Consider the following 12,710-nt stretch of genomic DNA (forward strand, 5'->3'; position numbering starts at 1 on the left):
AATCCTTTGTTCCTAGCTGTTTAAAATTTATTTTATACTTCCGTAATGGCAACAACCTTAATTTTGAGAGTAGGGATGAGTTTTAAAAAGGAAAAGAAAATTTGAAAATGCTATTAACGGGAAAAAATTCTGTAGATGCATGTGGCATGCCAGCGCGTATGTTGGGGTAATTTCATTTAATATTTCAGGATGGGTTAAAGATGAAGACACGAAATTCCTCACGGTAACTTGATTATGAGGGGAATTGGTAGTTAAAGATCGAGAAGTTGGGGAAATAGTGGGACATCACCCGTCATATCTTCATTGAGATCGGATTTAACGAAGATTACTTGTTATTAGCATTTTACGATTTTTTTTAAATAAAATCAATCACTAACCTCGAAATTAAGGTTTTTGCCATCTTATAATAATAATAATAATAATAATAATAATAATATCAAAACTTTTTTTAATAACAAAATGTCAAAAGATGGCACCAGGCACAAATTTATTGTTATTTTTAAAATAATACACGGGAAAATTATTAAATTACAACTCATTGTAGGAATTTCTTTTGGCTTTTTTTGGGTTGAAAACGTCGAAATTGGCAAAAATGTCGAAGGGTCAAAGTTGATACGATTCTAATACTTTACCGTGTTATATACACAAGAGGCAGGGAAAGTAAAATGGAAGATTGATTCCGGTTGCTACAAACTAATATAAATGAAAGGTTAAACAAATCAATACACGGGTTACCAATCTTTTCCCTTTTAAAAAAGTTTTTTTCCGTCCACCCCTTCAATATTATGTATTATATATAGGCTATATTATTATATATAATATAATAGCTGTTACCCGCGGCTTCACCCGCGCAGAATTTGCAATTTGATAGAAATAATCATCCCTCGGTACTTCACTAAGATTCTCAATCATTAGTTGTTACTATAAAAACAAAAAATCGCATCTAAAATAATACAGTAGAAGCCGTTCTTCGGGTTAAGCCTTAATCCTCTCCCTCTTCCCCCCTCGGGGGAATTTCGAAAAAATCCCTTCTTAGTGTACATTTTCATGACGTACCCTGTGTACCATATTTAGGTTCAGCGGTTTGCTCTGGGCGATGATGAATCACCCAGTCAGTCAGCACATGTAATTTTATATTTAGATATGCCATAACCTCTTTTAAAAATTATATAAGACATCTTCCTACATTTATTTAAGAGCAAGAAAAATGTGTAAAATTTTAAACATTATAGCCATTTCCGCAAACTTTCATAGATCTCTAAAGGGTCAATACCGACTCCGTCGGGAAACCCCAAATTAATAGAATAATGTATTGTCATAAACCTAACTAGGGTCAATTGAATTTCACCATCAAGATTGAAACAAATGTTTTAAAGCGATTTATATCAAAGTTAGACTCTTACTTCTCCTTTTGTAATTTCTGCTTTTATTGGCATGTTTTCATTCCTTATTATTCACTTGAAAGGAAGAGGAAGCTCTTCGCTTGCCCTTCGTCATTTCCAGACGAACGACAACACAGAACTCACCACGTGGAGCTGGCTGCTTCGGAGTTCCACCAAGAGTTGGAAAGAATGAAATTCCACAAGTGATTCGAATCACTTGCCGAGTTTCATTCTTCCTAACTCACACCATGAAAACATTTCCCAGCCGCATCTTCTGTTTTCACCCAAAGTAGCCTTAAATAATCGGGACACAAACTTCAACTCCCGTCGGCCTTTTTGTTCGATCGTGTCTTCAAGAAACGGACACGGAGAGCCTTTTCTACCTTCCATTTATTCCTGAAGTATTCTTAAATCATCAAATTTCCGGGAAATCTAAGAAAAAGGAAGAAAAAACGTGAAACCTTGGAACAAATTTGCGCTTAACAATAGCCACTTACAATAGAAAAAGCCAACAATACATTTCTAACAATTCGTTACGTATTGTTGGAATATATTTTTAACAACGCGTGTGACGTATTCCGTCATGTGTTACGTAAAAAAAATTAATCGGTTTGAAATACAGTATTTCAGAAATAATCATTTTGTTGAAATATTTATTAGAAAACTTTTTAAAGTTGAAATAATCTTTTTTCTAATAAATAAAATTATAAAAATGTCGAATTAACATTACTTTAGATTAAATGCATATCTGTATTTTTGAAAATCCCAAGAGCAATTTGTAATGATTGTGACCCTTTGTACGCCAGGTAATGCCACCAGAATGTCTTAATACACAAACCTGCCTGCAAAATTTAAGAGATTCTCGACAAAAGGCGAACAAAATCGAACCTCTTACACACACTAACATCCATACACAGAAAGAATGGCAGTGGTTTTGTATTCATCGACGTTTCAAGGTCCCAATGTAGATATATTGGGAAGATCATTTTTTACCGATGGCCATAATTTCCTTCTGTTATATATAACAGAGCCGGGAAAGTAAAACAAGCTTTATTATGTGAGAAGATGGACTTTAACAAAAATCCCTTTCGATTTCATCATATACATATTTTGACAGCTAACGTTGTTGCTTATCCTTCACTACCTGATAACTTGTCAGTTTGCACGTTCTCGGCGGCCAAAGCCACGCTTTCCCTTCATCCTTTGACCTCCCGGCCGTTTTAATATCGGAACCGACGGCCCAATGAAGCAGTCGTCGCCNCGATTTGATCGATGGAATGACATCCATGTTGAACGTCTTTCATCACACTCGATTGTAACATAATTTTGATTCACAGAAAAATCTCCTAATACAAAAGCGTTTTAATCTGTCTCATTTATATCCTTTACGTGTGTATTAATTGTTGGAGTAGCCATTTGCCCTTTTATTTTTTGAGGTTTTCCTCGAATGCATCTTTTCCTGTAAACATGTCATGCTTTGCAGATACATATTTTGACAGCTAACGTTGTTGCTTATCCTTCACTACCTGATAACTTGTCAGTTTGCACGTTCTCGGCGGCCAAAGCCACGCTTTCCCTTCATCCTTTGACCTCCCGGCCGTTTTAATATCGGAACCGACGGCCCAATGAAGCAGTCGTCGCCAATTAACTCTGTGCCTCCGAAACGGATATACGATCGATTCTGACCCGGAACATTATCCACAACTATTGTAACGTGTCAACTTCCTCGTTTAGTCAACCTTCCTAAGGGACGGACCGAATCCTCTCCTGTATCAGGTCTACAAACGGATCCTTCAAACTCCACGTGGATCTCGTGTAAATTCTCTCTACCGCAACCACTTACCATATAGATCAGTTAATTTAGTACGTTACGAAGTTTGTATCACGTACCCTTTTTCTGTGCAATTAAACGGTTATTAATTGTTAACCTGGCATCCGAGTGATTCACTTCCGACGTGCCATCTCTTACATCTTCTCTGTCTGCGCACGCGACTGTTTGCGTGACTTCACAACAACAACACTGACATTAAACAAAACCAGCCCTAGTTGCTGTGCGGTGTCTTCTATCCTGACGTCAAGTGGGCGCTTGGCGCATTATCACAATTATACGACTGAGTGATGAAAGGAGATGAATTGATGATGAACACGGGTGTATTTTAAAACCCTTCATCAAGTCGTCTTTATACTTAATAAAGGCTCAATAAAATGTAATGCCAAATCAGAATAGAGAAAAGCACATTTCCTTTTTACTTTCCCGGCTGTTATACAGAGGCGAAGTATGGCGATTCGGCAAAAAATGACCCTCTTTTACATTTTTTACCGGATCGCCATACTTTCCTTGAAACGTCGAGAAATGCAGAAAAATTCTTCTTCTAATTTCTGTATGTATGAATGTTAGTGTGTGGGGGGCACGGCACGATTTTGTTCACCCTGTTTGAAGCGTAATAACTCCTGTGATTTTCGTCGAAAATTTCTGAAATTTTATAGGGAAGTTTGTTTATTAGAAGAATTGATGCTATTGAATTTTGGTGGTTAAAGATCGAGTGGTGGGGAGGTAATGGGAGGAGGTCGTGTTTATCTCCAGTAGGGTCGGACTTAATGACGGTTTTACTCGTTATTAGCACTTACAATTTTTTTTTTTTTTTTTTTTTTATAAAACCCATTTCTACCCTGAAAATTAAGCTTTTTGCTATTTTATAATAGTTAAAAATATTATTATACTTTATTTAAAATTTTTATAACAGATGGAGCCACCAAAATTTTGCCCGGAAAGTTGAGCAGCTCGTTGCTTTGTTTTTTTAATACCATGAAGTATTGAGATTAGACCAGTGATTCTCAAACTTTTTCGATCCACCGCCCCCTTTGTTCCATAAAGTTATACCCAACGCCCCCTAACCCATTTTCTCTTGTGTGAGAAAAGGATTGGAAATATTCTTAGGAAAACTTTTCTATGAATCTCACACTTTGTGCCCTTACTGTACATTGTTCTCATCATCTGGAAACCATTAAACGCAATGTTTCCTCTTATCAGCCCCAATTTTGCCTTTGGTCACCGTTCAATACCCTGCCTCTATCATAGATCTATTCATCGCGCCAGAAGGGGGCGTTATTGCTTACTTTGAGAAACGCTGAGCTAAAATAAAAGTCAATGTGTTAGAAATATTCAAGTTGTGACCTTCAATAAAAAATAAAAAATATATAAAATGTCAACATTTTATATATATTCCGTCGAATTTTTATATATAGAATTTGTCTGCCGTCGCCCCTCTATATTTCCTTAACGCCCCCCAATTCTCTTTGAGCCTTCTACTGCCCCCCTGAAAGCCTCCAGCGCCCACAAGGGGGCGTTATTGCCCACTTTGAGAAACGCTGGATTAGACACTGGACTTTCATAACTATTCATAAGTATAGAATATAGTATGACTAAAATTCTTGGATGATGATAAATCTAATTGCATCCATAATAAGTGAAACGACTCGATCGTTAATTTATTAACCACCTGGTTATATGATGATTTAATGTTTTTATCCCGCATTCAGGATATTTTTATGGCATGTAAACAATCTCATTTTTGTGACTAAATACCTTGATACTTAAAAGTTAGTCGATCATTGATTGATCAGGCTAAAACCTGCGTAGTTGAGTTGTTAGATCAAAAATTGAATGATAGTACAGTACTGTGGTTATTAACACGAATACCGTTTATTACGAATACAATACATAGTGTAAATCGTTTAGTTTATTGTTAAGTGATTGTTGGATCAGTGCTTTGGAGGTAGTGGTCCAAGGAGGGATAAATACAGTTGACCCCCTATAACACTGTTGATTTTTCCGTTTTATATGAATTCCATGTTGTACGAGTTACTTAGATTTTACAAATACGTGTGCTGGGCTGTGAATGGCTCAAGTATTTGTAAAATCTAAGTGACTCGTACAACATGGAATTCATATAAAACGGAGTAATCAACAGTGTTATAAGGGAGTCGACTGTATTCAACTTAAGTGTAGGAAATTGTAGACTCGTAGTATATATTGTATTTGTATATAAATGCACCTTTTCCTCGTTATAAGGATGACTTATTTTAATTATAACTTATTGTATTGGATAAGTCTTCCCCTCTACACGGACGTGTTTATATGTTGGGAGATTTTTCCCTCGAGGTCTGAGAGAATTTAGAGGATAATACGGGTAATTAATGCTGTTTTTTTTTTATTAACAGAAATGAAACAAAATCTTTAAAACTGTTCTTTATTCATAAAATAAACATTCCACGTATTTTATTTCTTCGGTGGAAAGGCGAAAGGTGCAATCTCTCAACGGCCCCGGTCACAAATTATAAAACCATTTATTTGTATGAACGAGATGCTATTAATTTGTATTAAAACATCTTAAATTTTCGAGAATACAATTTAGCATTTTTTTTCATATTTTCCTCCTCTTTAAAAAAAAAAAACTGTTGATGGGATAGTAGTTACTGCTAGAATTACCGCTAGGGGTCCAGAGGAGATCGATCGATTTGATCGATGGAATGACATCCATGTTGAACGTCTTTCATCACACTCGATTGTAACATAATTTTGATTCACAGAAAAATCTCCTAATACAAAAAGCGTTTTAATCTCTCTCATTTATATCCTTTACGTGTGTATTAATTGTTGGAGTAGCCATTTGCCCTTTTATTTTTTAAGGTTTCCCTCGAATGCATCTTTTCCTGTAAACATGTCATGCTTTGCAGTGAAGATACATTTATGGCGTTTTTTATGGGAATTAGCATCTTTTTACTAAATTCCGATTCTGTTCCTATTGATTAACTGTTTATAAATTTTTTTTTTTATATCTTTTTATATTCTTTAACTGTGTTTCAGTTCAAACTTTAATTCCAGTTGTAACTAATATTTGTTTAATAATTTTCTTTAACGATAACTAAAAAGATTAATGGCTAAAGATACAATCTACTTATGTAACTTCAGAGTTTCCGTAGATGGCGAGTGGTTGTGTCTAAAAGAATTGACGGACGTTCAGTTCGATGTTCCGACACAACCGCCGCAACCGGAGGGTGAGTGTGTCTTTTTTGGTATTTCTCTTGTCTTTGATGCCTCGGTATTATGCGTATATTATTTATTTATTTATTTAATTTGCGTAAACTTCACGAGACATCTTGGTTTTAGAAAGAGATCCCGTGGCTATCGAGAGATCCAATCTGGTAAATGTTACGAAGCTCGTCGTCAAAGAACTGATAGAGTCGTCTCTAAAATATGGTCGCATGCTGGACTCCGATCACGTCCCATTGCAGCATTTTTTCATTTTGTTAGAACACGTATTACGTCATGGATTGAAGCGTGAGTCTTAGAAATTGCTTTATTCTTGTTAGTTTTGGATAAAGACTGTGTGTACTTTGAATAAACAAATATTTTTTCGTTTCTTTTAGCTAAAAAGGGATTACTCGGTCCGCGTAAGGAATTGTGGAATATGCTGCAGCTGGTCGAAAATTATATGCCCGAAGCCTCCGACATTACGGCGAGCGTTAGAGATTTGCCAACAGTAAAGTATGATATTGTTGTTTTTAATATAAAATTTATTGTGTATATAATTGCCGTGCTTGTGCGTAAGTTTCGAATTTTTCAGAACTCAGCTCGGCAGAACAAGAGCTTGGTTGAGATTAGCTTTAATGCAGAAGAGGTTGGCCGATTATTTTAGATTCCTTGTTGACAAAAAGGACGAAATACTTGCGTAAGTTAGATATCAAATTTGCATTAAAAATATTTCTACTGTCATAACTAACTTTATGTAATTTATAGAGAATTTTATGAGGACGAGTCATTGATGATGTCAGAGGAAGCTGTTGTTATTGGTGGTTTATTAGTTGGACTGAATGTAATTGACTGTAATTTGTGTGTGAAAGAAGAAGATTTAGATTCTCAGGTTGGACTTCTTTCCATTTAATTTCTTAAAATTAAATTTGTTGAAAATTTTGCAATTACAATATTGACTTTTGATTTCTTAGCAAGGAATAATTGATTTTAGTCTCTATTTGAGGGACAACAATCATGAAGTACCTCCTGAAGGGTAATACACGAATATTTTACGAAACATTTTATTATAAAATCTCTAATGTTTTAAATACATTTAATTTACAGAGTTGAATCAGCAAGTATGACAGCTGTTTTAGATCAAAAAAATTATATTGAAGAACTTAACAGGCATTTAAAGTATCATTGTTTATTACTTCATAGAAAATTTAGATTTTTCTTACATTATAAATTTCATAATTACATATTGACTTTGTTAGTGCGACTGTGACCAACCTTCAGCAGAAGGTGGAGCATCTTCAGACAACAAATGCATTGATGAAAGAAGACTTAGCTATTGCCAAAAATCAAATTTTGTCTCTTCAAGACGAAAACAGTATTCTCCAAAGAGCTCAAGAACATTTAACGGTGGAACATCGCAGGAAATTGGATGTTAGTAATTTGATATTTGCTGTTAATGAACAATGTTTAAAATTTAATTGCTTTATTTTGTAGGAAGCAAGGGCAGATATGTCTGCAGAAAGGGAAACCTACCACACAAATCAGGCAGGTTTAGATAGTTTATATAATGATATAAAAAAGCAGCTACAAGAAGAAATACAAAATAAACAGGTAGAAAAAAAAGATTTTTATATGAATACAATTCTTGTTTTTGATTTCTAAAAATTAGTTATTATTATGAAGGACTTGGAACAAGAATTGGAACTTCAAGGAAATTTAAGAAGAGAAGCAGAAATGGCCATGAAGTTACTAGAAAAAGACATTCACGAGAAACAAGACACTATTGTTTCTCTCCGTCGTCAGCTCGAAGACATAAAAGCTATTAATTTACAAATGTATAATAAATTGCAGGTGATGAAAAGTTTTAGAACTTATTTATCAGAAAATATATTCTGTATTCATATTGTTAATTTATTCCTTAGGAGTGCGAGGTATCTGTCAAACAGAAAAACGAGCAGATTGAGCTTTTGGAAAAAAATTCTAACAAGATGACAGAAGTTCTGAAAGATCTGGAAAATAAGTACGGACCATTAAATTTGGATTGGGAACAGAAATCTTAATTGGGCAGGGAAATTTTGTTAATGACAGTTTTAATTTGTAAACCTTACAATTCTGGAATATACAAGAATTTTAAATTGATTACTTACATAATCAAGATTACAAAATAAATAAATAAAATATATCGATATATTGTCACATGATTATATTTACTCATTTATATTGATTATATATATATAATGTTTTCAATTTTTGTATTTTATTTTTATAATTTACACTTTATTTAATATATAAAAATATATTATTCTATGAAAATCAAAAGTTATAAATTTGATTTGTTGGACAGTTAACACAAGTTGTTGATGTACATATAATTAGCAAAGAGATCGTATTATTGTTAAAAACAAAAATGTAAAAATCTTAAATGATCATTTATTATGAACAAAATAAAAAAATTTTTTTAGAAAATGTTTTTGAATAATGTAAAATAATTATAAATCATGTAATTCCTGATAATAAATATTAATTATTTATAAGCATTTATTTTATCTTGTACTTTTTTCCTGATTTTAAGTTAATACTTAACAATAAAGTATATTTTAATAATGAAAAACTATTGAATAAATAAATAAATATATTTAAATAACAGTAAAAAAAATGCAATTTTCAGACTAAATCAAGTAAACAAACAAAGAAAGATTAATGATGAAACCATCAGAAAATTAGGACAGCAATTAGCTGAGAAAGATCAGTCTAGGTATCTCCAACAATAATTCAGATCCTAATTTCATAATTTTCATTTTTATAAATAAAATTATCAAAAATAATATAAATGATTTTTTTTGAATATTCGTGTTGAATTTCGATAGGGCCATTTTAGAATCAGATTTGAAAATTGAGAGAGAATGGCGAATGTCGCTCCAATCGGCTGATGAAGATCAGAAAAACAGAATAGCAGATCTTCAGCATTATAATGAGCAATTACAAACTGCTTCTTTAGTAAGTAACGCTTCTTAAGTCAGTTTCTTACACTTCCCATAAAATTTATTTAAGATAATCTTTAAAGGAACATCAGAGACTGAAAGACGAATATAAACTACTCGAGAAGAAGTGTGCGGAACACGAAATGACATTGGAAGAAATAGGAACACAGTTGAAAGAGTTAGTATACTCAAATAATTAAAATTTGCCATGGCATTTTATAACTTGTGTATGCTTAGATCTAGGCTAGAAGTTGAAGACTTAAAAGAAAGTCATCTTTCACTGAAGGAAGCTGTATGGACCAGAGACAAAGAAGCATCAAGCTGCAAGCAATGTAATAAACTTTTTTCTGTTGCTAGAAGAAAGGTATCATTAATCTCAATTAATTCTCATTGTTTTACAAAACATTGTATGAGAAAATTAATGTTAATGTGATTTCAGCATCACTGTCGCCACTGTGGAGAAATCTTCTGCAACACTTGCTCTGACAATACAATGCCTCTTCCATCGTCTGCTAAACCACTCAGGGTTTGTGACAATTGTTACACGTTATTGTTACAGAGATATTCTACTTCCTGAAGCTTACTGGTATTGTTACAGTAAGTTACGATCCTAGTGAAAAGATTTCTTAACCGTTTAATAAAAGTGCAAATAGTCTGGGCAAAATTCTATATATACATAAGTTTATAAGCTGAGCACAATATAAATAATGTTTTTGTAATGTTGGTGTAAGAATTATTATGAATTTTTTTTATACATTAATTTGAAAACAACAAAATAACTCCTGTCATTTTAATTAAAATCTGTAAATTTAAAAGTTTTCATAAGATTATTTATGTCCAAAATAAATGTTATGTTGTATTAATTTAAGGAGGTTTATTTTAGGAATTTTAAAATGTTTATGATTCAATTTTTGAGTGTTTTTTTTTTTATTTGTATTCTTCTTTGTTTTTTTTTAATTATGACTGAGCAGATCTGATGACATAAAAATAGAACCTGAGAATAACGAAACAGTTTTTGTAAATATAATATATTTTTTTCTGCTTAGATCATTATTTAGAGAAATAATTGTAAAACAGAACCATATATTATGTAATATAAATAATGTGTTTGAGATTGTCTATAAATAAATAAAATATATTTGTTTTAACAAATTTATGACATTCTAGATGTTCATTGTCATCAATTTACATCAGAAGATATACACACATTTTAATGAATCAAGAAAGGTAATTAAAATAAAACAAATCTTTTGATTACAACTAATTTTAATTAAATGTTAAATAATAATATTTTTTTTTCAGTATAGGAATTAATTCCCATATATAACCATTTGCTTAATCAATAAATCTATTGTATTATGTCACATAATACAGAAAAAATATTGTATTACAAATGTATAAAAATGAAACTATAGAAATAATGAAAATATCTCATGTTTCACACAGCCTAGTATTTTAAAAATCTCATTTAGATTTTACTGAGCCTTAATACAGGGTCTTTCAAAATGAATGCTACTATTTTATTGTAGTTACAATGTTTTCAGATAATAATTAACATAATATATATTAAAACATTGGAAAAGCATCCAAGTTTTGCATTTACTCATTACAATTTCTCGGTGCATGCACCTTGTGTCACATAGCAGATACTTGGATTCTTCCTATGCTGCTATGATGTGTATATTGTCACTCTCCCTCAATGGCTACAATTTTATAGCTCTTGCAGATTACTCATTTCGCACAATGACGAGTGATTTCAACTTTGCGAACTGCAGAACACAAAACTTATGTTGTGAAGTCGTCATTTTTATTTATGGTGCTTCCTAGAGGTAATAGACTCTAAGGCAAATGAATGCAGATGGGAAATGAAATTCAGGCCTACACCAATCAATACCGTAATTATCACTTCTCAAATAATGACATAATTACAGTAATTTAAAATGATACAGGGTCTTCCAAAATGAATTCTGATTGATGTACATGAACATATTGAAGCATTAAGTAGTTGAAATGTTATACAAAAATCAGTCAATTTAATTAAGAAAAATTTTTTCATAGCAGGATTTTCAATAAGTTTGCTAGCTTATTACATAAACAATATTACATAAACAGATGTAAATATAAAATATACTTTGTTCATTCTGAGTTTGTAACATTTGTGAGAGGTAATTTATTTCAATAGTATTTTGAGTACAGGATAGCCAATGCCAGTTTATCATGATATCTATGTCAAATCAATGTCAAAATGAAATGAAACATGAAATTAGCATATTTGTTAAGAGATTTTTAATTAAATAATTAAATTCAAATTTATCAATGTTTTCTCATTAAACCATTAATTTTGACTAAAGTATACTATTGTACAAAATTAATTTTGTTGTAGCCATACGATATTAGGCTAGCCATAATTTTTTAAAAATTCAAATTCTTCTAATTATTCCTATACAGATTATATTTTTTATAGTGTTTGCATGACAATAATTTCACAGTAATGAATGTTACATATCATACAGAATACATATCAGGTAAAAAAATAGTTCTATATATTTTACATTTTCATTTTTAAAAATTATATGTTCAATACTGTATATTGTTTGTATTTTTTATGAAACCGTGTCCTTTTCGTATTGTTGACTTGTTAAACACTAACTTTATAGTGTATTTTGAACACACATCATTTATCTTTATTTAGTTGGCCAACTAAATAAAGATAAATGATGAAAATTTGCCATGTCTCTTCAAAATACACTATAAAGTCAGTGTTTAACAAGTTTAATATTGTTACTTGTGGCTGTGTGCATCTTAATTTCAAAAAAATGAAAAATTTCATTAAATTATGAAATTTGCCATTTTCAATACATTTATTTAAGATATTACAAATTTAGTACATAAAAAAATTTAAAAGAACAGATATATAGATTTTTTTGTCTTGTGTTCTTATTGTATTGATATTCACAACTTTGCCTTCTCTGAAGATATTGAATCTTAAGAGTGTTGAATAAAACTCAACGTGAAAATAACTTACACTTTGGTTTCTTAGACATTATCATTGATTACCAATTCTACTGATTAAAATGCATTTTAGGATAAGAGTAAGTTGGATTTTTACATAAACAAACAGGGGTACATAAACTGTACAGTACATGTAATTAAAGGAAGGAGAGGGTTGCAAAAAGGTGACCAGCGATTATAATTAAAGTTGTCCTATTTGGAAGACTAGCTTCGACCAACAAGCCAATTGACACCAAAATTTGTGTACATACATGATATTCAAAGAATGCAGAAAATGATTTTGCAAAGAAACATTTTAGTTCC

The 12,710-nt window shown here is 31.8% G+C and overlaps 1 protein-coding gene across 3 annotated transcripts in view; it reads left to right on the forward strand.

Annotated features, from left to right (window-relative positions):
- Window positions 1-10,177, forward strand: part of LOC111624410 (RUN and FYVE domain-containing protein 2-like) — a 30,877-nt gene extending 20,700 nt beyond the window's left edge. The window contains exons 1-17 of one of the 3 annotated variants that reach the window (XM_023367239.1): window positions 2,742-2,760; window positions 6,313-6,440; window positions 6,553-6,723; window positions 6,813-6,930; window positions 7,010-7,114; window positions 7,183-7,306; window positions 7,389-7,450; window positions 7,522-7,593; window positions 7,674-7,845; window positions 7,909-8,025; window positions 8,098-8,265; window positions 8,337-8,434; window positions 9,083-9,169; window positions 9,282-9,411; window positions 9,479-9,573; window positions 9,633-9,759; window positions 9,835-10,177. In XM_023367239.1, coding sequence (XP_023223007.1) covers window positions 6,320-6,440; window positions 6,553-6,723; window positions 6,813-6,930; window positions 7,010-7,114; window positions 7,183-7,306; window positions 7,389-7,450; window positions 7,522-7,593; window positions 7,674-7,845; window positions 7,909-8,025; window positions 8,098-8,265; window positions 8,337-8,434; window positions 9,083-9,169; window positions 9,282-9,411; window positions 9,479-9,573; window positions 9,633-9,759; window positions 9,835-9,972 — 1,905 coding nt within the window. In that variant the 5' untranslated portion in view covers window positions 2,742-2,760; window positions 6,313-6,319 and the 3' untranslated portion in view covers window positions 9,973-10,177. Of the gene's footprint in view, window positions 1-2,741; window positions 2,761-5,876; window positions 6,015-6,312; window positions 6,441-6,552; window positions 6,724-6,812; window positions 6,931-7,009; window positions 7,115-7,182; window positions 7,307-7,388; window positions 7,451-7,521; window positions 7,594-7,673; window positions 7,846-7,908; window positions 8,026-8,097; window positions 8,266-8,336; window positions 8,435-9,082; window positions 9,170-9,281; window positions 9,412-9,478; window positions 9,574-9,632; window positions 9,760-9,834 lie in introns of those variants that run through there. The other 2 variants (XM_023367238.1, XM_023367237.1) reach the window with 2 other exon arrangements.
- Window positions 10,178-12,710: the final 2,533 nt, after the last annotated feature.

Source organism: Centruroides sculpturatus, unplaced genomic scaffold, assembly GCF_000671375.1.
Source record: "Centruroides sculpturatus isolate CEXI.00-Female unplaced genomic scaffold, Cexi_2.0 scaffold397, whole genome shotgun sequence".
Taxonomy (NCBI): Eukaryota; Metazoa; Arthropoda; class Arachnida; order Scorpiones; family Buthidae; genus Centruroides; species Centruroides sculpturatus.